At 38.7% G+C, this 27,463-nt stretch overlaps 1 protein-coding gene across 1 annotated transcript in view; it reads right to left on the bottom strand.

Annotated features, from left to right (window-relative positions):
- LOC117298498 (protein ECT2-like) overlaps positions 1-27,113 on the bottom strand; it is a 30,620-nt gene extending 3,507 nt beyond the window's left edge. Inside the window, exons 1-19 of the mRNA XM_033781785.1 lie at positions 27,029-27,113; positions 26,637-26,929; positions 25,602-25,672; positions 23,748-23,927; positions 22,398-22,595; positions 21,250-21,351; positions 18,339-18,438; positions 13,702-13,817; positions 12,033-12,095; positions 11,565-11,802; positions 10,505-10,647; positions 9,411-9,596; positions 8,422-8,532; positions 7,728-7,824; positions 6,264-6,345; positions 4,935-5,154; positions 3,743-3,884; positions 3,382-3,545; positions 1,444-1,529 (exon numbers count right to left, since the gene is read on the bottom strand). Coding sequence (XP_033637676.1) covers positions 1,444-1,529; positions 3,382-3,545; positions 3,743-3,884; positions 4,935-5,154; positions 6,264-6,345; positions 7,728-7,824; positions 8,422-8,532; positions 9,411-9,596; positions 10,505-10,647; positions 11,565-11,802; positions 12,033-12,095; positions 13,702-13,817; positions 18,339-18,438; positions 21,250-21,351; positions 22,398-22,595; positions 23,748-23,927; positions 25,602-25,672; positions 26,637-26,751 — 2,414 coding nt within the window. The 5' untranslated portion in view covers positions 26,752-26,929; positions 27,029-27,113. The remainder of the gene's footprint in view (positions 1-1,443; positions 1,530-3,381; positions 3,546-3,742; positions 3,885-4,934; positions 5,155-6,263; positions 6,346-7,727; positions 7,825-8,421; positions 8,533-9,410; positions 9,597-10,504; positions 10,648-11,564; positions 11,803-12,032; positions 12,096-13,701; positions 13,818-18,338; positions 18,439-21,249; positions 21,352-22,397; positions 22,596-23,747; positions 23,928-25,601; positions 25,673-26,636; positions 26,930-27,028) is intronic.
- Positions 27,114-27,463: the final 350 nt, after the last annotated feature.

The raw sequence follows: 27,463 nt of genomic DNA, 5'->3' as shown, positions 1-27,463 counted from the left end.
CGTGGGGGTGTATTAGCGGTTGGTATAAAGACCGGCTTTGGAAAATAGCAATTAAGTGGCCCCTAAATCACCATACATTGTGTAAAAAGTGCGCGCTGCACTGTATCGCATGCTTATTTATATTCATGTTAGTTTCATTGCAATTCTTCGAGCACTTGAGCGTACGCGCTGCAAAGGTATAAATTTTGAGGTAACAGGTGCGCGCATATCCATACATGGTCTCGTTTACAGCGACATCCTACATGGACGCTGAGCTCATGCGCGCGTTTTACTGCACAAAGAACAGCTATCGTCCAATCATGTACCTCCTTCGACCCCAGTGAAGGCGCTGAACAGACCATTATTTAAAAGAGTCACTGGTATCAACGATCAGTAATGTGATTGACGCACGTAAGAAATGGGAACCATCAAAAGCTCAAATATGGCCCCGAACATGTCTGGAAGTATTGCCTAGAGAAAAGTGGATGGCGCTGTTAACAGACCTTGCCTCCGGCTCGGTCCGTTAACAGCGCCAGCCACCAACCTGGTCATTACCACGCAGTGAAGACCGGGTACTCGCACTAAAGCATAAAACCTTATTTGGTAACGAGTTATGGAGAGCTGTTGATAGTATAAAACATTGTGGGAAAACAGCTCCCTCTGAAGTAACATAGTTTCCGAGAAAGAAGTAACTTTCCACAAACGTTAAGTTCAAGACATCAGAATTAAATTTCTAAAAATCAAGCATCTGAAAGCACACAACTTCGTGTGACAAGGTTGTTTTTTTCTTTCATTATCTTGCAACTTCGACGACCAATTGAGTGGGTCAAATTTTCACAGGTTTGTTATTTGATGCATATATTGAGATTGACCAAGTGAGAAGATTGGTCTTTGACAACTACCAGTAGTGTCAAGTGTCTTTAATTTAACTGAAGCAGGGAATATCACGCTTATGTCAAGCATATTTCACGGTTTAGCAGGCAAACTTTGCTCGAGTGCACTCGGCATTCTTCGCTTACACAGCTAGCGCAGAAACTTGTCACTTGAACAGTAAGCGGCGAATGGTGATCGCAAGCGCAGAATTTGGTTATTGAAAAAGAGGTAGTTGCTCTCTACAATAATAAAAGACTTCAGGCCTGAAGCCTTTTATTAGGCATTTGAAAGCACAAAAAATTGTGCAACAAATATAAAAAATGGTAAATTTACATGGTACATGTCAATCATCGATAAAAAGCTCCAAAACAGAACACACAAAAAATACAGAATTAGGATAAAACTATGATTTACATTACACTGATCAAAGATAACTTAAAACACAAAGAACCAAACAAAAAAACGCCACATATGCAAAAACTGCCTAAACCTCTCTGCTCCCACAAGCCACAGGATACAAATTAATACGTAAAAACCCATTAAGAATCATTTGGCACACACAACTTATAATAATATAATAATAATACTTACCTCATGGCTTTATTCAGTTTGCCTTTGTCAAAATCACTCTTGGTTATTTCTAGCTCATCTGGAGATATCTTGGTCAAGAAGTTATCCTAAAATAGAGACAAATGTGAATAAATTAAATAACAGGTTAAAACCTTTATATACTTAAAGTGTTTACCACTGGAGGTACTTGGAAGTGCTGGGCATAAAGTGGTCAGACTTCATCACAAATGAAAGGCTGGCTGAACTGATCTGTGGCAGTGGTGTTTCACGAGTGACGAAGTCTTAGAGCGGAAGGGGAAATGGTGCACTCATGTGATGAGACAGGGAGGCCTACCCAGCGCAGCTATAGATGGTCTGCCTACAGGCACAATTCGAGGCAGAGGCCGCCCTAAGCTGCGCTGGATAGACAACGTCACAAAGTGGAGTGAAAGATGCGTAGGAGAGCTGAGAAGAGCAGCGATTGAAAGACACCAGGGGCCGATTTCACTAACGTCTATGTTTGCGATCATCGCTAACACACTTGCGATGAGATCGCAAACCTCAAATCCATCGCAATTGCGATGTCGCTAATTCTGCGTTTCACTAAAGTCATCGCAATTGCGATGACGTTAAAAGGGGAAATAAAGTTTTTGTACGAGGCTAAAAGTAGTGACCTTTGACATCCCGCAACAAAATCGTCGGTCGTCGCTCTCGAAATGAAATGGCACTGTGCAGTTTATATGTAAATCGTTGTCATGTTGGTGCATACGAACTATTGTGGACGATGTTTAGGCATTCATTTACAAAGGGTTAAGGCATTTATAGGCTTTTGGCCTCTATTATAATTTTAAATTTTAATAAAAAGTTTTCGTAAATCTGTTGTAACGGTGGGATTGATGAAAATTCTGACATACCTTTCTAATAGCTTCACACTGTCAATTTGCCAATACATAACACATTTTTGTAAAAATAATGGTTAACATAATCGAACCCAGATAGTATCTCCTTTTTACCGATAAGGGGTTCTTTGCTGCAGTTGCATCGCTGATAGTTGTCATCGGCAATCTGAGTCTACCAGGTAAAAGACCGCAAGACTAAAATAATGTAGCGCCACTCATTTTACTCTAAATCACTGACAAATTATACGTCAAAACGTACACCGCTATAACTATAAGCACAGATTGGCGCAATGTATCATAAGTTTGCGATGAACTTTTACTTTGCGACCACTAACATGTCATCGCAAGATTGTCATCGCTAAATAAAACTTTGCGACGAGTATATTCATCGCTAAGTTTTAGTGAAATCGTCGGCTAAAAATCCATCGCTAAGTTGCGATGGATTTTAGATTTAGCGATCGATTTCGGCGTTTGCGATGACCAAAACGTGTTAGTGAAATCGGCCCCAGGTGATGGTGGCGACTCCAGGAGCGCGCCAACATTATAATTTGAGGACGCAAGTTTATGCCGAATGATAATGATGATGAGGTACTTTATCATTGTAAATGTGACCCTATGGTTTAAGGTTCTTATTTTAATGTTTTTATAAATTGACATTATGCAATTTTGTTTCAGCCGCTAGATGTTAAAGTCATGAATGCTAAAATGCAACACATGTACAGAGCTCAAGGACGTCGGAAAACGGATAGAGTTTCTTACTTTATTACACATTTTAACCAAAAAGGCATTCACGAATGGGAATGAAAGAGTAGCGACTCGTTGTTAAACTGGCGTTTAAAACCTTGCAGGGTTGTGGCCATGCGTTAAAGGCACTAGCCTTCAGAAGAGGGACCTATTTCCCGAAGGCCTCGGGGAAATAGGTCCCTCTTCTAAAGGCTCGACCTTAATCGCATGGCCACAACCCTGCAAGGTTTTAAACGCCAGTTTAACAACTCTTCAACCCTTTTATTCCCTTATTAATATTGAAGGGAGACAGCACTTTATGGTTGAATGCTGGGTTACTGGAACAGTCCATACTTACAGCATCCGTCTTGCAAGTAACATCTGCCATATGTTTACACAATGTCTTGAGCCACGCCTCCTTACTAGGCTCCTCCCTGATTAGGGTGAATAAATACAACCGATCTAGTCTGTCTGTAGTGTCCATAGGTGGCTTGCATAAGATGGCAAAAGTGTTTTTACATTCTGCAATTATAAAGACAATAGCAACAAAAAATAATCAAAACATATGACAGAAAGCTTCTGTTTGTGTGGTAACGACTCGGTCATTTTAGCCTGAACACATTTTATTATTATTTTTTTTCTGAGGGCTAAACAAAGTCAGAAATCCAACGTAAGTAGGAACGGAAGAATATCCTGACTGCATTTACTATAGAACCAACCTTCTGTTTCCTGTACATCAAGAATCCTTCTAATGTGTGACAGAGGAACAAGCTCAATGTGCTTGTAGAATTTCTGTGTTGGTATCTTGTTACTGTGTGGACTCTTAAAAGAACTCACTGGCTTGCCACGACGCTTACATATCTGCAATCAAACAAACCAATGTAATATTGTCAAGTTGAATTCATGTCAAAGCAGGTTGTTGAGTAGAAGCAACACCAGTATGAATGGTCCCTAAACACAATGTTCTCAATTGAAAGATATTTCTCCTACTCCAAAGACAAGATATCTGACAAAAGCCCGGTACGAATTTTGATGTCACAGGGCTGTTTTTGCAGCGAAAGTTTCGCAAGAGTTCAGCAAAAGTCAACTGATGCAAACTATTAGTTGTGAATGTGTGATGTAAAATTTTGTATCGTATTTGCAGGAAGTATGAACTGGACTTTAGTTTTAGTACCCAGCTGTTCCATCCCAAAAGCAATCTTGCACTCAACACAAACCCACAATATAGTATTCAGCAAGCATAACTGCTAATGTGGACAAGTGACAAACTCTTCACTGATTTTGTTATAGCCTTCTTGCTGTTACAAAATACGTCCATATGAATTGTTTGGATAACAGCTTGTATCACTCATGCAACCTTGACTCTAGCAATGATGCAGTCAATGGGATAACCAAGCAACATACTTACTGATGGATTGCATTACTAATAAGTCAGTGAGTTCAAATTGAAACAGCTCTAGAATGAAGAGGTTATGGGTTAGAATCCCATCCAAGCAGTATGTGGACTCAGAAAGCAATAATTACAGGGCACTATATCATATACATTGGTGTAAGGGCAACTAGTGAAACTTACTACTCAACTAGTTGCACCTCAAATAATTGTGACTTTGACACTACTTGTGACTAATTTTTAGTTCACAAGATACATTGCAGCATAATGTTTGCCGCAGGCGCAATGGTAAAATTAACGCTGAAAGGATTGAAAGATTGTGTCACGGATGTCTGATTGTGTTTTAAGTAATTTATGTTGTCAGGAATAGTCCTGAGCGACACAATTGGTTCACCAAGCAGGTAGTCATGGCAGTATGATTAACCATGTACTTTTCTCAACTTGACTAAGCAATCAATAGTTGCGACTACAAAAACTAGTCGCACAGGCTTAGTCAAACCAAAATATTTTGCGATACTGACCTCTAATGTATCTGAGAACAGGAACATACTAATACTGCCTCCTTTTTCTGAGAAGTTTTCTCCCTTGCCATTTTCTTTATCCCCAATCTCTGTCATATCAGCTCTCATGATGAAACTACGATGTGCAGACAGTAGATGAGGTGGTACATCTTCAATATCATTCATGACTTCAAACATCTGGGTGTGGCCTTCAGTCTTTCTCTTATCCTCATTGATATGTCTGCAAAGATATAACAGTTGTTTTAGATGATCTTCCCATCAAGGGAACTCGGCAAACTCCCACAGGAGGGTATAAACACCAAGTTGGAAACAACCAATCTCTCTCATACATGCACAAACATTAATTAACGTGTTGCATAAATCAAGAAATTGTGCTTCAGTAACTAGACGACAAAATATTTATTCTAGTCGTTGTGAAATCAGCGGTTAGCTGGGGGATTCGAACCCACAGCCTTGAAATTGAAAGTCCTGCCGTCTAACCACTTGACCACGATGACTGGAATTTAGGGAAGTAAACATGAGTTTAGGGAAAGTTAAACTCAAAGTCATTTAGATAAAACCAACCTAGACAGTTTCTATCGAGAGGACATCAAGACATTCTCTCTTAAGAAGGGCCCAATTTCATAGACCTGTTACGCACAAAAATTTCTTAGCATGAAATTTCTTCCTTGATAAACACAACATTACCAACCAAATTTCCACGTGATTTTCAGAATAAGCAAACAAGAGCTGAATACCAGTAACAAGCAATATGCAACGAATGGAAATTTGGTTGGTAATCCTGTTTTTATCCAGGAAGAAATTTCATGCTTGGCAAATTTCTTGTGCTTAGCAGTTCATATATAAAATTGGGCCCAGGTTTGATTGGCAGCATATTGCACCACAGCACCTTGTTTTAAAACCATTACATGGTGCTATAAAGGAATTGGTCTGATATACTTCAATACGTAGCTCAAAATAATGTGGCATATAGAGGTCCACCCCTATGGGGTATGATAAAAACGCTATATAAGAACAGAGTATTACTTTTATAAACAATAAAACATCACTATACTTCAAATAGTCAACTCATTTGTTGCACTTTTCAAAGAGTATGCTGTGTTTGTATTCAGGTTTATCTACTGTCATTTTAACATAAACCTGCCAGGTGTTCTTTGACTTTGGCTAAGTACGTAGTCAGTCCAACAAATTGTTTTGCAAAAATTGAGCTGTCAAAGCTTTTTGTGAGATAAACTTTCAAATAATAAAAGCAACTTGAAGTATTGTTGTCGTTCAAAAAGAAAACTGTAGTTAAAAGATCATACCTCAATAAAAATCATGTATACTTACTCAGTAACTTTCCTGAGTGAATCAACAGCTTGGGTTAGTTGCTCATGTTCAGCATGACCATCAGTAGTTCTCTTCAGTAAATCTACAATAGTCAAAAAAAGATCAAAACAACATTCATTCAATTGTCAGAGCAACACATGCATGAAAACATGCTCCAAAGTCAATCTTTACACTTACCAAGCACCAGAAGCATTATCAAGGGGTGTCGTGCGGATAAGTGCACTGTACTCAAACTCTGGTGTTTCTCTTCAGCAGAGTGTGGGTTTCAATCCCAGTCATGACACATGTGTCCCCGAGCAAGACATTTTACTATAATTGCTTCTCTCCACCCTGGGGTAGACGGGTACCTCTGATGGCAGAGATGGTGCTTATGGTTGGTTTAGCTTAGTGCGCTACATAATTTGGCGGCACAGGCTGTATACTCCCCAGGGAGCCGAGATCATGGTTTTAGGAATGAAATGGCCCAGTGATCAGGGTAATAATGTTTGAAGCACTGTCGAGACATGGTGTAAAAAGCACTAGATAAAAAGTTAAACAAATTATTATTATTGATTACTTACATGTATCTACACTTGTAGACCATGTTGACATTGTCTAGAGTTTATACCTCAACTGAGGTAGTGGGTTAAATGTATGTTTTGGCAGTTCGTCCAAATCAATTTATTATTTTAAACCCACTGTGGTATTACATGACGTCAGACCATGACTCTAGGAAAAAGAGGAATCCCAGTGTAAAACATTGTAAATTGAATAAAGGCCCGGTCACACAGGCCACGATAATGAAAACCTTAAAAATGCACGCCCTCAATTGGTTGAATATAAGCCCAGTCGTATTCTGCATGGAGCACTTCAACCAATAGAATGTGTTCTCTATGCGTCGTTATCGTCATCGTTTTCGCTGCAGTGTGACTTAAGTGGCCTTAAGACTATAAAATGTATACTAATCTGGTATTTTCCTGTTTATATACACAGTGCTGCTTTTTTTCTCCAAAATCACCCCAACACTATGAGTTTCAAAGTGCTCCTTTCTCCTACCATGATATTGTAACATAGAAATATGGATCCAAGGCTTGTCGTGGCCGAGCAGTTAAAAACAATGGACTCAAACTCTGGTATTCCTGATCAGCAGAGTGTGGGTTTCAATCCCATCCATGGCACGTGTAGCAAGACACTTAACCACAATGCTTCATCCTTCGGATGGGTTGTATTGTAAAGCTGTTGGTCCGGTAAGTAAAATAACTTATCGTAAAGAGGAGGGGTTTGCCTTGGTTTGAGATCGGCGGCATATTGCGCAACGGCACCTTGTAAACCACTACATGGTGCTTTAAAGGAATAGGTCTCATACTTCAAAAACGTAGCCCCACATACATCTTGCAGGACAAAATACTGAGCGCTTTGATATGCACCCAAGGGGTGTGATAAAGCGGCAAGTGTTTAATGCTGTACAAAGTGATGTTGACTTACCAGAGAGTAAGAGGATCATACTAGGAAGCCTCTGCACAGGACGGATCAGTAAATCAGTCAAAGTCTGTCGACAACACTCAGGCTTACTATGACAAATCTGATTGAAAAATTAACATGTAATGTCACTCATTTAACATCACTCAATCTTAAACAGCTACTTGAGCGGAATGTTTTTAACGGAAATGGTATTTTAACTGGTTTATAATGCACTTGTTCACCATTTTAATGTAATTTTGATATGTGTACATTTCTGAATTTTTTGTAATTATCAATTAAAAAATCAGGCCCCAACCTCAATGTTTTGATAAAAACACTTCTGTCGTTGACAGTGCGCTTCAAAATGACAATGCTTTGACGTCATGTTTGGGGGTTTGCTTTGTTATACCTCCACGCTGCAACAACCCAGCTATACAAACTGGAGCTCCCAACCATGACGTAACATAAGTGATTACGTAACAGAGCTTTTCGCGAATCTTTCAGAGAAGCGCTGGATAAGGGTATTCAAAATGATTGCTTTTTTACACACTTAAAATCTATTTATAGTCATATGACTCAATTACCCTATTGATTGAAAACATTTTAATTGAAATTCAGTTTACAAATTAACATTTTCATTCATTCAGATCTTTAAGATTATTCAGGCAAATTTAAGAAGAGTATAAAGACACAGGCAGTTTATGACAGGTAATCTTACCTTCAGGAAAGCATGGAATCTTGGTTTCTGTTTCTCACAATCATTGATAGTCTGCTTACTTAACTCAAAGAAGTTTACAAAGGGTGGATAGGCCTTGGTCATGTCTTTAGACTGAAATGGAAAAGAACTATGATTAAGTGATTATTTATATCTGGTTATGAGTAGTAAGCTTGGGCGATATCACGATATTATCGAATATCGCGATATTAATTTGGAAACGATTTTGATATCGGATAATCGCGATATATCGCAATATCAATTAAATATCGCGATGTATTTGCTAGCTGAGACATCTTGCACCCCATAGGTTTGGAGTAAAACCAGAAGAATAGGTCATTAGAACACCTCTCTAAAGCTATGACTGTCTCTTCTACAACTTTCACTTGGAGTTTGAAGACTGATGATGTCAAATTTCATTAATCGCGATTATATCGAATATCGCAATATATTGTCGGCGATATATCGTGAATAAAATAAATTGATAATGCCCAAGCTTAATGAGTAGAGATAAGAAATGGAGTGGAAAGTATCAAGATTGCTTGGTCTTGACTCAACAAGAGCTATGTATGTGTTTGCATTGGGACCACACTATACAGGGTGTCTAATAATAACCCTATACACTTTTGAAATGGCTGCATATGATTCTTGTGGAAAAGGTTTATATGTTAGGATAGCTTATGGATTGAACTTTCATTATGGCACCAAAAAGTATATGAACATTCGGCTGCGCCTTCCAATATGCGAGAGGTAATTAAGTCCTTTGGAGCTTACAAAATTCACTCCAAGATGTCGGCTACTTATTCCTGATAAGCAGTGCTCACCTAAGCATGAATTATTCCCCGACTTTTTGGTGTCATATTTAAGTTGAGTCCATAAGCTATCCATACATCCAAACCTTTTCCCACAGAATAATATATTTTTTATTCAGCAGCCATTTCAAAAGTGTTAGTTTTTTGGACACACTATAAGGATAAGTACATATATCTTACATGCTTAAGAATAATCTGTGCAATGCTTTTCTCATCATTGTAATCTTCCAGTAATGTCTCCACATCCTCCAACAGACGTCGATGCACTTCATAGATCTCAGGAATCTTACTGAAGATTGTTTTAATTTCTTCCTGATCTAAGATAGGTCCTCCAGTCTGCTCTGTCTCCAATGGATCCTTGAATATCTGCAATTAAAAACACAGCATAACAGTAAGGGCTAATCAGCTCATATCATTCAATCTTAAAGGATTCAGGTACTTTTTCAAAATGTCCACAGATTTTCATTAAACTTACAGGGCTTGAAGAAAATTCAAGTAGAAAGCTTCCCTTCAGATATTACTAACTGAGGTTCTGTAGTTTTTGAGAAATGAGTAAAACAATGAGAAAATTGTTTTTGTGACATTGTTTTACTCATTTCTCAAAAACTACAGCACCTCAGTAAGTAATATTTTAAGGGAAGCTTTCTACAATCATTATCTTCAAACTGTATAAGTTTAATGTAAATCTGTGGACATTGTGTTTTGTGTTAGAAAAAAGTACATAGACCCTTTAAATCTGGTTTAATGATGATGAACATATTAACATTTGCGTTTATGAACATACATGATGGCTATGTGATCTTCAAACTTATAATTGTAAGGAGGGAAGATGCTAGTGGTCCAATAGACTGTATCGAATAACCCGCTTGTTGCTATGAATGTGGCCATATTGTAGGGCAGGCCGCATGCGCGTCTGAACCCGTACATCAATGAAGCACACAGCGTTCCCAGTTTGATTTCTAAGGCACGTGTACAAGCTCACACACGGCATGTTGTGGGCAGGTATTTGAATGGAAACGTCATATTCGATACGGTCAATACAATCAAATCTTCAATGGGGGACTTTTGGAACGCTAGTAGGTACTGGCAGCAGACCTACCAGGTTTATCCTCTGTTGTTGGTAATACATTGTATGTGCTTTCTCTGAACTACATAAACAATGGAAATTTACCTGGTAAGTTTGCTGCCACCTAGCATTCTAAAGTCTCCAATTGACAAGTTGGATTGCTTTATAATCAGATGATCTACTTCAAACATTGAACGTAATAGCTTACCGTTATTATAGTCTGTAGTATTCTCACATAATTGGTTTCTGTCTGCAGTAACTCCATAGCAGTCATATGTCTCTTGGATATAGGTTGAGTAGGTGTATTCCTAATGACTGGTGTAGAATCAATTTGCATTGGGGAACCAAGATCTACAAAATGACAAAATACAAATCTTTATTTATTCTGGGAGGACACAAACAACTACAACAGCACACATTGAGTTACCTTACACCTTGGACTACAGTGATGTCCAAGATTTCAGGGCCCATTTCTGGGGCGGAAAATTTTCAAAGCTTCATCCATTTTTGGGACGGAAAATTTTCAAAGCTTCATAACTAAAATCTTACCTGCAAGAAGCCACTAATTTCAAAATGTTCACATTCCATGGATGCATACATTTTTCTGTGGTGGGTTTTGGTTGTCATATATTCCTCACAAATCTGTCATTTTTGTGAAATACCGCAGCTCCCAACGTTAAACAAATTCCTGTTTTGATCGTATGAAGCTTCAGGCCCTAATATTTAGGACTCTGTATCTGCGTACAGCACAGAGGAAGAGTCCTATATAGGGCTAACATTGAGTTGGCTTTTTGGTAGGGTGAAAGATGGTAAAGAAGGGTGCCCTGCCCATTTGCAACAAGGAACCCCAGACAAGCCCTGGGAAAATGTATATGCAAAGTCACGAAAAGATCAACTGGACAGGGTTTCAAAAGCCCACCCAAGATGACAAATTAGCCAATGTGGCACCACACTGGTTGTGGGTGTCCAGTGAATAATGTATTTTATCTGCGAGTGATAAAATCACTTGTGCACGTTACACACAGAGTGAATAATTGCTGATTTAATTATTGAAGATATTAAATTAGTGAATACATGATTGAACATTATGTTATCAAAAACAACCCTAGCATTCATTGTGGTAACGCCATTTAATGATAACCTCTAAATCAGTTTGGGTGGTTCTGTTGAAACTAACAGTTCTTTTCAGAACCACCCCAACTCATTTAGAAATATCAATACATGATGTTACTGCTAACGTTCACTATATGGTTAGTGTTGATATTTACCATTTGATGCAAGCGGTTCATCCGGTGTAGCATCTAGTAACATTGAAGTAGACATTGACAAGACTGCATCATTCATCGTACTAGATCTTCTTTTACAAGGCATTCTAGGAGATGCCATATCATCATTCTCTTGACTCAATACGGCTAACTTCTCCTTCAATCGTCGTCTCTTACGGGATCCACGAATGACTGGAGTGTTACCTGGTGTGTTTAATGCTTCCTCTGGAGTATTTGTTATCTGCTCAATGAAGGATGCATACAGTATTATTTAAGCCAGCAAGATAAATATGACTCTAAATTTTAAACAACTAGGAGATGTGGTATGATAGTGACTCATTAATATTGAATTAAAAAAAAGGCAAATTGCTTTAAATATAACATCATGACCGCCTCATAAAGTTAATCGGTTTGAGTCTAACTTAGGTTGTCTGAACATACCAATAGGGCATAATGAAGTGCACAACTTACCCTTACGTATTTAAACAAACACTCATCTGCACAGGCATCAATCTTAACACAAGCCCAGAACCACTAAGAAAAAAATGCAAACATTAAAGAAGCACTTATCAAGAGGTAATACACACATCTTTATCTTACAACAACAACAACAACAACAACAACAACAACAACAACAACAACAACAACAACAACAACAACAACAACAACAACAACAACAACAACAACAACAACAACAACAACAACAACAACAACAACAACAACAACAACAACAACAACAACAACAACAACAACAACAACAACAACAACAACAACAACAACAACAACAACAACAACAACAACAACAACAACAACAACAACAACAACAACAACAACAACAACAACAACAACAACAACAACAACAACAACAACAACAACAACAACAACAACAACAACAACAACAACAACAACAACAACAACAACAACAACAACAACAACAACAACAACAACAACAACAACAACAACAACAACAACAACAACAACAACAACAACACAACAACAACAACAACAACAACAACAACAACAACAACAACAACAACAACAACAACAACAACAACAACAACAACAACAACAACAACAACAACAACAACAACAACAACAACAACAACAACAACAACAACAACAACAACAACAACAACAACAACAACAACAACAACAACAACAACAACAACAACAACAACAACAACAACAACAACAACAACAACACAACAACAACAACAACAACAACAACAACAACAACAACAACAACAACAACAACAACAACAACAACAACAACAACAACAACAACAACAACAACAACAACAACAACAACAACAACAACAACAACAACAACAACAACAACAACAACAACAACAACAACAACAACAACAACAACAACAACAACAACAACAACAACAACAACAACAACAACAACAACAACAACAACAACAACAACAACAACAACAACAACAACAACAACAACAACAACAACAACAACAACAACAACACAACAACAACAACAACAACAACAACAACAACAACAACAACAACAACAACAACAACAACAACAACAACAACAACAACAACAACAACAACAACAACAACAACAACAACAACAACAACAACAACAACAACAACAACAACAACAACAATGCAGAACACAATCCAGCTAAAGAGAATTTTCAAACTATTGTGCACATGAGTGCTTGGTCTGTACAAAACATATTCACACTATGAGTATGAATAGAAAAATAATTCTTGCAATACCGCAGGGACTTATAGACCTCTTGCACAACGCAGAACGCACCTCCGAACAATGCACGTCTATTCCCCCATTTTTGGGAGTCAATTTGATTGTGCACATTTTGACTCCCAAAGTGGCAGACAGGATTGGCGCATCTAGGTGCATTGTGCGTTGAGCTTGTGAGTAATTGACCAATAATCAGTTAGAAATAGAAGACAAAATACATCTTCCTTGAATTTCTTGTCTTGTTTTTATTTGAGTGAGTCAAAATCTGTCTGGAGGGGAGGTATGGTTACATCAGAGTGTGTTATTCCCTCAGTTATACATTGACATCGCTCTAAATGATAACAAAATGGTTGACTGTGATTAGTTGTTTTATTATCTTGAAAGTGAAAGTTTAGTCGCATAAAGTCAACTTACCTCTTGTTTGACCATTTTCATGGTGTGTGTTATACTATTTGGCAACTCAGTAACACTGTTCTCTTCGATTACTAAATGGGTGCAGGACTGGTCCCCAATGTCTGCAAATGTACCTCCTAACAGAAAAACAATAGAGTTAATAAAAGCCTGTCTCACACAAGGTTTATAAATGATGGTTGTTGGCAATGAAATTGCCAGTGTAATAAAATCGCAAATTTGCATCATCTGCAATGAATCCGTGCGATAAATTGGCCACGGACCTGCATTATAAACAATCGCATACCTTTTTAGAATAGCCAAGATCAGTTGTGTGAAATGACACATAGAATGACTACCAAGGTCACTAGTGATCGCACAATGATCACGCATGCACAAACCATGGAGTTTCCGTTCTCCATGCACAAACTACACATCATCACCCAGTGGAGAAAGGTCGATTGGTTATATACCAGGTATACATCAAATGGTGTAGACGGCACAATTTGAAGTTTAAATTAAAGCGATCCATGGTAGCCTAACGCAAATACATTACACTTAATGGGACACTGACAGACAACTGGCGCCCAAAACAATGGTTTTTGGTTCTCGTGTGAAAAGGGCTTAAGTCAGTCAGTGGGTCAACTATCTCGCTTGTAAAGTAATGTGTGTAACTTTTTGCTTTAAATGCTAAAAATAGTTAATGGCCTGACGTTTGCTTTAAGTTAGGTAACTTTTGTGAGCAATGGACCTAAAGGTGATCAAACAGTTAATAAGGTATGTGGTTTCCAGGTAGAAATAAAGAAACTTAAAAGTTCTGCAACACTGGCTTGTAATGTTGCAGACATCTCAACCAAAATGACTAAATTTAATAGAGTACGTTGTAAAAAGTCCTGCAGAGACATTGTCTAGAGCTGCTTCAACACAAACAAATTCCCTTTTCGGCTTTTGATTTGTCTGTATTCCTTGATCATACTAAAACAAACTTTAAGAAACGAAATTCAAACATGCTCGACTTACATTCAAATACTTTGAAACATTGGGCCTCAAAAAAACAAAATTAATGTGCATTTTCTAAAAAGAATCTTATAGACACTGGACACCTTTGGTAATTGTCAAAGACCAGTTTTCTCACTTAGTGTATCCCAACGTATGCATAAAATAACAAACATATTAAAATTTGAACTGAATTGGTTGTCAAAGTTGTGAGATAATAATGGAAGGTGTGCTTATACAGACGCTTGATTTCGAGACCTCAAAATCTGATTCTGAGGTCTCGAAATCAAACTTGAAAATGACTTCTTTCTCGAAAACTGCGTTACTTTAGAGGGAATTGTTTCTCACATTCTCTCCACTGGACACTATTGGTAATTGTCAAAGACTAGTCTTCACACTTGGTGTATCTCAACATATGCATAAAATAACAAACCTGTGAAAATATTAGCTCAATCGGTCGTCGAAGTTGCGAGATAATAATGAAAGAAAAAAACACCCTTGTCGCAACCATGGTCACACGAAGTTGTGTGCTTTCAGATGCTTGATTTTGAGACCTCAAATTCTGAATCTGAGGTCTCAAAATCAAATTCGTGGAAAATTACTTCTTTCTCGAAAACTACGTTATTTCAGAGGGAGCTGTTTCTCACAATGTTTTATACTATCAACCTCTCTCCATTACTCGTCATCAAGAAAGGTTTTATGATAATAATTATTTTGAGTAATTACCAACAGTGTCCAGTACCTTTAATAAAGGAACCAATGTGTGGTGAAGAGGTTTTCAATTAGTGGTTAAAACCCAATGAGGCCTGGCTCTTGATAATTTTACCGAGACGAAGTCGAGGTAAATTATTAAGAACCAGGCCTCGGCGGGTTTTAACCACTAGTTGAAAACCGATTCAACACACTTTGATTCCCATTCATAAATACTTTTTCGGTAAAAAAACATCAACACTTTTTGGTCAAAAAGTAAAATAAATGCAAACAATTTTTGATTTTAGGGGTTGAACAAAGAATTGACTAGACAAAGAATTGACTCTAGTCAATTCTTTGTTCAACCCCAAAAATCATTTACAAATTTACCCAGTCAGTTTCCCTTGTGGTTTATATTGATATCTGAAACAAAAAGTCGCATCCCCTTAAGGTGATCCCCTAGCTGCCGCTTCCCAGGTTGTATCGTAATTTGGGTGTGATCCCTGGCTACACGGCAGTTAACGGTTGTATGGCTTCTGACTGGCACCCCTGAACAAAGATATTGACAAAATAGGGACACCGCCAATATAGGGCTAGATAGCTCAGTTGGTAGAGCGCCGGCACGTTAATCCGGACGTCGTTGGTTCGAATCCCACTATAGTCAATTCTCTGTTCAACCCCAAAAATCATTTACAAATTTACCCAGTCAGTTTCCCTTGTGGTTTATATTGATATCTGAAACAAAAAGTCGCATCCCCTTAAGGTGATCCCCTACATGTAGCTGCCGCTTCCCAGGTTGTATCGTAATTTGGGTGTGATCCCTGGCTACATGGCAGTTAACGGTTGTATGGCTTCTGACTGGCACCCCCGAACAAAGATATTGACAAAATTGGGACACCGCCAATATAGGGCTAGATACAGGCATGAGAATGGGTGATGATAAAAAAAACAGGAAAAAAATTCAGTTGATCGGAAATGTCAATATTCCATCATTTTTGTGTGCGAAGCGCGCAGCGCGAAGTCCCCTACGGCCGGGGTCCAGGGCCCGCTTAAGGGCCCTGGGAGCTCTGGGTATTTTAGAAGCTCTGTGGTGGTCTCTGATGCATTTCTGACACCTATTTTTCCAGGTAGAAGTGAGCTACTTTTGTGTGATTTTTCCATTTTTTTTTTTAAAAATAGGTTTAAGGGAAAATAAGGAATGTAAAGCTCAAACAATTCAAACAATTTTGGGTTCGCCTGCGATTTTGTAACAATTCCGGAAAAAGAAAGGAAAAAAAAAAATAATAATAGTAATATTTTAATTTTTCTGACGATCTTATCCCTTATTTCTGCCCTTGAAAATGCTTTTTTTCTCACCAACAACCGTTTTTAAAGGTTCTTGATTTGAAATTCGGTTGTGTAAAAGAAATTCTTTTGCAATTAAATGTTTGTGATTTTAACGATCCGTCGGCGACGCACATTTTAAACTATATATAGGCCTATATATCTGGCGAGAGCGATGTGTTTTTGAGAAAGAGGTTGTTATTCAGCATAGGGTTTAACTGGAACGAGGTTGAGATTAGACCCCAACATAGAAATAGAACCAATGAAGAAAGCATGTCGTCCGGACGTACAGTGTGTTCGCTGGTTCCCAATATATCATTCGCTGGTTGTGAGGCAATAACAGGTACCAGTTTTCCATGGCCTGCCGGCGATCTCAGATTCGTGCCGCGCCGCTCGTTGGTTCGTGTACAACCTGCACGTACACAGTACACATGGTGCAAACACGTGCATTGTTTTTTCAGTAGACTTTCAAAAGTCTCCACACATGTTATCTTTGCTGCAGCAGCAAGCGCATTACACGCAAACATTATTGAACCGTACCACTATAAACGAAGCAAGGAATGAGGCAAGTTTATACATCTGTCGCTGCTGCTGCATGCATGCGCGATGCCAGGAAGACCACAAGCCGTAAACTGGGACAGTTGCTGGACGGCAATTTATTGTTTAGTTTTTAGGTGCCGTTTTTTTCATGAACGCCGTACGTGTGGATCCGCGATAATAACAATTACAAAGGTAAACTGACATTGTCTGACTAGAGAAGAGGGATTAGAGAAATCCAAATGTATACCCCCAAAAACCTACCCCCCGAATTTTATAGCAAATTCACATCGAACTCAGAGACCACAATTTTGAAAGGAAAAAAAACGGAATTCCGGTTTAAACCGGAAGATTCTCATGCCTGTAGATAGCTCAGTTGGTAGAGCGCCGGCACGTTAATCCGGAGGTCGTTGGTTCGAATCCCACTCTAGTCAATTCTTTGTTCAACCCCAAAAATCATTTACAAATTTACCCAGTCAGTTTCCCTTGTGGTTTATATTGATATATAAATGCAAACATTATAATTGTTCAATGATTTCTTTCAACACAACACCCCTCCAGCAATGAAATGGTACTTAGGCCTTCGGGTAAACAACTCCTTATAAGGGAATGCTGTGTGCGTCGCACGTATCCAGACATGCCAACCTCTGGGATCACAAACTGTATTCTGAAACCCCAAAACCTGTATTTTGCATCAAAAACCGTAATTTTTTTGCAAAACCCGTATACCCGTATTGTTTACAAAAACCCGTACGAAATACGGGAAAAACGTACTAGTTGGCATGTCTGCGTATCGTGTGATGTGGCACAACTGTCCTGGCCGTTGCTCTCGACCAATAGGAATGAAGAAACTGTCTTATAAGCACAGGTGCAAGCTCGCGTGTCACGCCCATGTTTCAACACTTTTTACTGGTCATTAACAAAGGTTTAATACACACCCACGTGACGCGCTCTCCACCAATAGGAAAAGCGAAACTGTCTGAGGTATTTATTAATAATAATGCAACGGATACAAAACTCTTCCCTGCAAAGTTCATGCAAATCAAATCAAGATTGCAGCTAGTTCACAAAAGTAAAATGCAAATAACGATGCCACTCACTGACTTCACACTTACCTTGTGTCTGTGTTATTTCTTCCATAAGTTTCTTCTCCTCTTCTGAGAAGCCCAGGAAAGCAAGTACACATCGGTAAAATGGTGCCATCTTATACTGAAGCTAAAACATAAAATAATTAGTTTATAACACACATAAAAACAAAACACAAACAATTAGTTTATAACACACATAAAAACAAAACACAAACAAACAAACAAACAAACAAACCCAGAATTTTGCATTGTCTTGAAGTCCAATCTGTTTATTTAAACTCCCTCTCTCTCTATTGTCGACCGAGGTCGCAAAAAACTTTGAGGCAAATAGAAGGACTAAAGGCCAAGTCACCAGGCCTTCATTTTAATAAATCCGAGGAGAGCTGTAAATTGCTCTCCTTAATTCAAGAAAATGAATTAAGGAGAGCGTTTTGCTCTCGCTAACAAAACCCAAGTTTAATGAACACGTACTCAAGAAAATGAACACAAAGTTCACCAGTTGTTTAACTTTTTCTTACTCAATTTAATGAGTTTACTTTAATCATGAAACAACTTTTTTGCAATCAAAATGAATGTTTCGATAAATTAAATAGACCTCACAATTATGTATATCCCCCAGGCACCCCCCCCCCCTAAAAATAAAAAGTTTGGTTATCCGCTGTTAATGTTGCCACCCTTTGAGAAAAAAAAGAATAGGCCTAAGTACAAAATATGGCAGAGAATGAAATTGTCTTAACTTTATAGTAATTATCTTTTGTGAATTTGCCTAAAGATAACAGAAAAACTGTCAAAAAAAAAATTGTGTCCGCTATTTTTCAATTATTTTGTTATTTCTTGGGGCTTGTTTAATACTGTAGTTGTCTGTAGCTCTCTCCAGAGCAAAGAAACATTCTTGTCTGTGGCTGTGCACATCGGCACCGTAGTGTGTACATGTACGTCAGCGTAATCCGTATTGGTATTATGAAGCAGCGTGGGGAACCACCGACTGCTGCCGATCGTCGATCGCGCCACAAAACGACCGCGACTGATTAGCCTGCCTTGGTACGGCCAGCTTCACATACTGCACACAGGGCCGACCACGGGCCATACTTTTGTACACTTGTACTGGACATGCAGTACATAATTATTATACACAGTGCAAACTTATCCATATGCATGAGCTACAACACCATGTGTGCTTGTGATTGGTCTGGAAAAATATCTGCATACAATGGGTAGTACGTGGGATCTTCCATATGCATCAGTACGCGATTATGTGACTTGTGATTGGACCGGCGTTGCAAGCGCCAAGAATGAAGGACGCGCGCTGGCAGTAGTTGTTGCAATGGCGCTATTTAAAATGTACGAGGGGTTTGAGGGCTGGGCTCGAGAGCTGGGCGGGCGGGACTTGAATTGGAGCCAAAAATATCCTTTGGGTTGGGGGGGGGGGGGGGGCATACAATTACTTGCGGGTGCGTTCGATTAGATTTCCCGGGTCGACCCAGATCTGACCATCCCCAGTGCGTATGATTAGCTTTGACGTCAAAGCTGTGTGGGCCCGAGTGAGACCCAAGTTCATGACGTAACGGCGAAAACTTTCTCAATGGCCACCATTTTGTGTGTAATTCAGCGGGACATTTTTTATGAAGTTTGACACACATTTTCGCCATTAAAACAGCGTTTTTGTGAGCAACAAGTATTTATTATTCGAATCAGTGTACCTTTTTATCACTGTGGGGTTGTAAAAGTGTTTAAAGTTGCAGGTATATCTTGAGAATAATTATTTGACGATGTTTTCATGAATCCACGGAAAGTATCGGACGAAATGCACAAAATGGGAGTAGTTCCGGTCGGCTGTCCCTTGGCGTTCTATCTAGCTCATGTCTTGGGCTTGTCCACGAATTCTTTTATCCTGCTTGATTTTGTCGATATATGTCCGACAAACCTTACACCAAATTTTGGTTACCATCACCCTGTCATTTATTGGTGCCGTCTCGTAACCATAACTTTCCAAATTCCACCTCAAGAATGTTGATAATTGAACACTTGACATCTTGATGTCATAATCCAGCATAAGCAAACAAAATTTTCACGTCGAGCAGCATGGGGCTCTTACTGTAGTTTACTGTGCATGATCCCAGTTCCTTTCAATTGTTTTTACTCCAAAATGCGTTTGTCCAGCCAGGTGGCCGGAGATCCCCCCTCCCCCCCTTTACGGCATACTTTTATCATGACAAAATACTTAACCAATCATGAGCGTGTATTTGCGGTACCACTCTTTAGTGTAAGAGCCCGCCCACCAGTGTGGAATTCTATAGGCCCCACACAGATACGTCTGTGTGACCGGCTGCGGTAAACATCAAGCACGTGCGCGCAAAAACACAACCAGTGTGGAATCGCTCACATTCGTCTGTGTGACCGGCTGCGGTAATCATCAAGCACGCGCGCACGCAAACACAGTCAGAGCAGACTATAATAGGACTCGTTTGCCACTGCCAACTCGCAACATTCAAGTGGCAGCAGGCTTATAAACTCCGAGATTCAAGCGGCTTATTTTAATCAACAATTAGGGTATTGAAAAAACATGCTCTTGTTAAATTTGTAAGGAGCGCTTTTTTTTGCTCTCCTTGGAAAACATTAAGGAGCGCGGAGGAGCGCGAGCGCGATCGCGCTCCTTTAAAATTATGGTCTGAGTCACACTGCAGCGATAACGAAAACGATATCGATCACGACGCAAAGAGAATGCATTCTATTGGTTGAAATGCTCCACGCAGAATACACCCACGCTCATTCAACCAAAGGAGGGTGTGCATTTTTATTGTCCTCATTCTATACCGGGGCGTGTGGGACCGGGCCTTAAGCAGTGCTTGTACTTGTACATTTATACAGATTTATTACAATATTTACAGTTGATTTGACCAAAGCCACCTTCATATGTTAGTTATATAACTTGGCTTACCATGGTTTCACTTGTAGCAGTCAACTCTGTATTATGTCTGTTCTGCCATGAGCTGTGTACCCACTCCTTAGTCATGATTGGAGTACCAAGACTCACTGCCCCCTGTACACAAATAAATCATTAGAATCTTACTAATTGCAGAGCTGCCAACATTTGCATCTTAGAATTACATTCAACTTAATAGATGTTAAATTGCATCAGGATAAACAATATTCATTTTGGTTTTACCTATAGTTATAAGTTATACAGAAAAATATAGCACTTCTGCTTTCAACGAGGCGAAAGACCGAGTTTGATATGGGATGCAGCCGCCTTTTGTTTTTCTGTATTCCATGAGTGCGCGTGTGATAACGTATTTATCTTCAGCCTCATTAAGTCAACCTCAAAGTTAGAAATTTCAGTCCGTTATTTCATGACAAACAGCGTGTATGCGCAAAGTTTAGAATGTAAATTTTGCCCTCCATATGCAGAGCGTGACACTCACACACAGTACTCAGAGTGAAATATAAAAACTGGGAGTAGGTTATCACTTATTATCACACTGCGGCTCGAGCATCTGATTGCATGGAGGATTAGCGCGACTGGAAAATAAACACTGATGTGTATACTCAAGTTCTGGCTAAAAAGTCCTCATAGGCATATTTGAACCCATGACCTTTGCAATTCTAGAGCAGTGTCATTATACTAACTAGACCACCGGTAGCTAGAATCCTATGTTTTAGCAGCGGGTACCGCAACAATGTAATAGATGATGCTCTAGAATTGCAAAGGTTGGGGTTCGTGTCCCAACAGAGTAATATGCCTGTGATTTTGTTCCATACAGATTTTGGGAAAGTACTGAGTAAACAGTGCTAACACACAATGGTATACAGGTAAAACCAAAATGAATAACATTCAACTTACAGGGAAAATGTTTTCACAATTATAAAGATAGTCAAATTTGCTTATCAGAACATCATGGAAAGATTGAATGTTCAGGGAACTGTCCGCAGAATCAGGGAGTCAGCCAGTAACTGTTCCTCTCCTTTATTTGGTTTGAATGGCAAGGTACCTGTTTGTATTACGAAGCTCCCAATCTTGGTACTACTTTCATTGGTACCTTACTTTAATTCAATCCATTTGAAAAGTCTAGAAATGTCCAGTTTTACCCTGTATTTGTAGCTACTTGTTGCATTAGCCACCAGATGGGTCACTTTGGCAGTGAAATCTTTGCGGACACCACCTCCCATATGGTGAACCAACTCAGCAAGTCTCTTAACTTCATCACCCTCAAGAAAACCAGTGAAGCAGACAACAAGCTGGGCCATATGAGGGCAGTATAACGGGCGACCAGTGAATGGTGGAGGCTGTCGAGTACAAACAAATTAAAATATTAAATATGGTTGTTTGGGTGGTTTACCATTGAACCCTTTTACAATGTTACTTCAAACCAATCCCAACCAGTTTGGATATTTGGAAAACTGTTTTTATAACTGTTTTGAAAATATTTTATGTCGAATAATGAAGTACAACAAAATTCAGTATGCCTTCAAAATTCAAGTAGAAAAGAGGAAATTGATTTTAAACACCAAAAAGCATCTGAATTGGTGTCCAGAATGTAAATTGCATCCATTAATACTCCTTCTTTAACAAGTACTATCTTGATAGGAAGTTACACAATATTTTTCAACACGATAAAATGAATGTTTTTCTGGTTTCATGATAGTAAAAAACTGGCCAAGCTAATCAAATCTTACAGGCCTGGTATTTCAAGCAGGCCACGGCCTCCATTGCCCTGGTCTTGGCCTTGGTGCCCTTCAAAAGTTTCCCATAGACTTTCTTATTTCCCAATAGAGGTTGCTCCTCTCAAAATGAAAATGGCCTTGCCCTCTCAAAGATGAAATTCCAGGCCTGTTTTTGACATTAGGCAGGGGGTTGCTTCAGTCAGAAATTACATGCAGGCCTAAAAGGGCAGCTGGGCACCTTGTTATAAGTGCCCAGCATACTGTGAATGCTGATAACAAACATTTCATGCACAACACATACCTTTTTTTATAAATTGAATTTTTTTCTTCCCAGACATACAGTGCTTTTGCTAATAATAACCAATTTTTATATAGCGCATTTCACAATAACCGTATCAATGCGCTTTACATTAGTGCCCTGGTCATAGGGCCAATAACATCCCTTTTTTAATGTTTCTCAGCTCCCTTGGGAGTATACAACCTGGGCAGTAGTTTATATCGCTCCAAAGGCTGGGTGAAGAGAAGCAATTATAGTAAAGTATCTTGCTCTAAGTATCTTGTATCACGACTGGGATTCGAACCCACACTCCGGTAAATTAGCACCAAAACTTGAATTTGATGCTCTTAACCACTCGGCCAGGACACTTTCTGCTAGCTTGAGAGTGTTTTTAAAATACAAATTCCTTTCAAAATAGACATTTGAATTATTAGGCTAACAATCAGTGCAGACCCAATAAGTCATAAAAAATGATTTTTTTTAAATTGTATACTAACCTTATTCTCAGCTGCACACTTATAAATGACAGGTGGACCAAGAATTCTGCAGCCATTACGCCTCAAGTTGTCAAAGACTGATCCTTCAAACTCAGTCATTATAAACAGTGTCTCTACTCCCTCTGGATCCATTACATTCTCCATTCCAGTCTCTGATGTTAGGATTGGTAACCCTAGGGTCTATAAACACAAAATTAAATGTCATCACCCAACTCACACATCACACAATAAATCACTTCAACTTTACATCTGGGACCAGATTTCTAGCTGCTAAGCACAACAATTTGCTTAGCATGAAATTTCGTCCTTGATATAAACATGGAGGAAGGAATAAACAGGATCACCACAATTGTTGCATATTGCTTGTTACTGGTGTATTCAGCTGTTGCTGTTTTTTATCCTGAAAATCACATAGAAATTTGGTTGGTAATCCTGTTTTAAACAAGAAAGAAATGTTGTGATAAGCAAATTTGTGTGCTTAGCAGCTCTATGAAATTAAGCCCTGATTATTAGTGGAGAATAACCAACCCAATGTACAGGCTTCACTTTTCGTCTACACACAAAACCAGACTCAAAACAAGTTAAGTTCTTTGTTAAATTTTTCAATTGTAGTTTGACAAATTGTATGATAAATCAAATGTTTTTTTTTATGGTTGTAAAAATAAATATTGTTTCTCATAATACTTAGAAGTTTTAATAAGCGCACATGTATGACCACTAAAAGCCCCTTTCACATTAGAGCAATTTAGCAAGGGTCCTTTGCTAAATTGTAGCATGGTTGTAAAATTTTACAAAATGCACCTTGTGTGAATACTTTGTCCATCGAAACTACATAACTTGTCACATTTAACCCTTTAGCCCGCATAACGCCCGGAGGCGCACTGCGTATGACCATGCATACCGCCCGCACGCGCAGTTTGACATGGTGTACTTTGAGTTTTACACATGCGATTATAACGCAGCAAACAGCCGTAGATAGAGCGCGATCTCAAGATGACAACAGACTAAAAATAGCACATGGTCCACATAAGAAAAAAATGACGTAAGTTTCAAAGGTCGAAAGTCATTTCACTATCAAACAACGCATGTATGAGTGGGTGCTTTTTCTCCGTGTGTAGCTGTACGTTTTCTCTGTGTAGCCGGACCGTATAGGGGATGTACCACGTACTACGCGCGCATGTACACAGTACAGTAATGGCAGTCTCCCGCCTGTTTCGCATCAAACTTTCTGGTGTTTTTACACACGGAATACTGCGATTTGAAAGGATTTTACAAAAGATTTTAGGTACAGAAGGTATCTGTTGATAATAGAGGCATTCATTTTCATTTCTCAAGGTATGTTGTGATTATTTTCAACCACTTTTCGTAGCTTTGTTTTCCTGTCGGACGACAGTAAAGTTGAGAAAACTTGTGTGCACAACTTTCCACGTAAACAAACCTTCACTTGATACGCAAACAATGTTTTCAAATTTTTGTTGATCTCTCTTATGTTTCCAACCTGAAAGCTTGAATTTGGTGAGTCAAACAAAGGAACTGTGAAAATCATCCAAAAGATAATTTCATCCTCTACAAAATAAACTCAACTTGTAACACAAGAAAATAATCACACAGACAGTTATACGACGATTTCTGGATAGGGCCGGAAATCGATTGAATTTTCCTGGCGCACTAAGGAGCGTGTGACATTATGTTTAATGCTGCGTGCGTGCAAAAGGGTTAGGTTGACCGTTTGCCATCATGACATCGACAAAATCTATCAATAGAACACTGTTGATTAATATTTCTGCTCAAAAAATGATACAAATCAATAAAAAATAGATTAATACAAACACTATTCTGAAACTGTAAACAAACCTTTAATGCTTGTAGAAGTTGCTGATTGTTGGCTGTGTCTTGTCCAATCAAACACAATCTATGCTCGCAAGCTAAAGATACAATCAAAAATAAAACCAACCATAAACAATTCATAAATGAATACTTACTAGAAATACATTTTGGTGGCAATTTAGAATCCTATTTCTAAAATTTTATTGAATTTTTGTAAACATTGCTGAAGATTTGAAGAGTGTTGTGTAACATGTACAGTAGAACTAAAGTATAATAACTTTTTTTAAACCTCTAATAATGTATTTTTGTTTGTATTACACATTTCTTCATCCCTAAAATCAATGCAAATAATAATATTGAAAATATCGATAACTGAGAAACAATGTTCAGCCTTCTACCTACTACCAAGCTGAGCATGCCCAGTGTTTTTATTTACAAATCTTCAATCATGTTGTAAAATAATATTAACTTAGAATTTAAACCCAATATCTTAAAATTCAGCAAGTTTTTGTATTTATTTCTTCAATTTTTTTCTCTCAATGTTGTCTTGAGTATTGAATGGATTCATTAGACCATTGATGATCAAATCTGTGTTCTTAAAATTTGTGTGATGATTTTTGAAAGTGGTAAAAATTTAGCGAGTCTGGCGAAGCAACATGAGAAGTATAACAGTTTTGACGACACAACGAAATACCACTCATAATACCAACGAAATACAATTAGGCCCCTACGCCGCTATATCTTATGGGGGGGGGGGGGGGGTTATGTTATTGAAAGAATTGGTTCATCTTTAAAATTCAAAAGTTTTGTTGTATTTTTTATATGGGTTCAAACAAAAATGTCATGTATTGTGCGTCACTGACTGTGTCATGACTCCCATGAGTGTTGTATTGTGTGTTACTGTTAGATAAATGGCGCTAATTAAACAAGCTTTACAATTAAAAAATGTTTAATTGTAAAGACAAAAGTACAAGAAATTTTAGGGGAAAAAATGAAAAATGTAATTGTTTAATTTAAAAACTGTCACTGGCACTGCCAGTCATGCATTCCAGTGCAACTTGCCCGTCTTGTCATCTTGATCTTGAAACTGTGTCGAAGTTACCGACAATCCCGACATGCTAACTGAAGAACTTGCGGTCATGTTACTTAATTCGTTTACAGAAAGTAGCGAATTCATCTTGCTGTCGACGATGCAGCTCGAACTTCCGGCCTCGTCTTGTCTTGTCACACTCAAACGCTGCCCAGAGCGAGCAGCAGAGTGGTTGGTCAGTGCCTTCCGCCACACACCACACACACTGTTTGACTCGACTGTGCGCAATGTCCAATCAATGCACCAATTCAATGTCGACTGAAGACTGTATTGCAAAAAGAAGACAAGTTTGTGATTTAACGTAAGTCTTTCTTTAAATTTCTTCAAACTCAGTTATTCTAAATAATTGACTAACATTACTTACATAATTTCAGATATAATTTTTCCTCCATGCCTTTATTATCGAACAATGAAGCGACATTTCCAAACAAACCATCTAACGATTATCCTCTCATTCAAAATTACGCACAGTTTCATCGCACAAAAGCGGCCCTTTGATTGGTCACCACGTCGTACGTAGTCACGAACCGTAAGCGCTTGTCTAGACTTAGTGACAAGTCGTTAGTCAGTGTTGTCTGACAGTGCTGATTAATACAACGCATCGTACCCACCCCTGCATCCAAACGGTCATGCAACGGTTAATGTGACTGTCCTACACACAAAAATTGAGATCGAGGGTGCGTGTACCGTCAACGTCAATGGGAACGATACACGCCGAAGGACAATAATTGCCAACTCGACTCTAAGACTAGCACGCGCTTGTCGTCGTGCGATTAGTAGATAGGTCAACTGATTGACC

This window comes from Asterias rubens, chromosome 13 (assembly GCF_902459465.1).
Source record: "Asterias rubens chromosome 13, eAstRub1.3, whole genome shotgun sequence".
In the NCBI taxonomy this organism is placed as follows: Eukaryota; Metazoa; Echinodermata; class Asteroidea; order Forcipulatida; family Asteriidae; genus Asterias; species Asterias rubens.
This window is presented reverse-complemented; position numbering and strand designations above follow the sequence as displayed.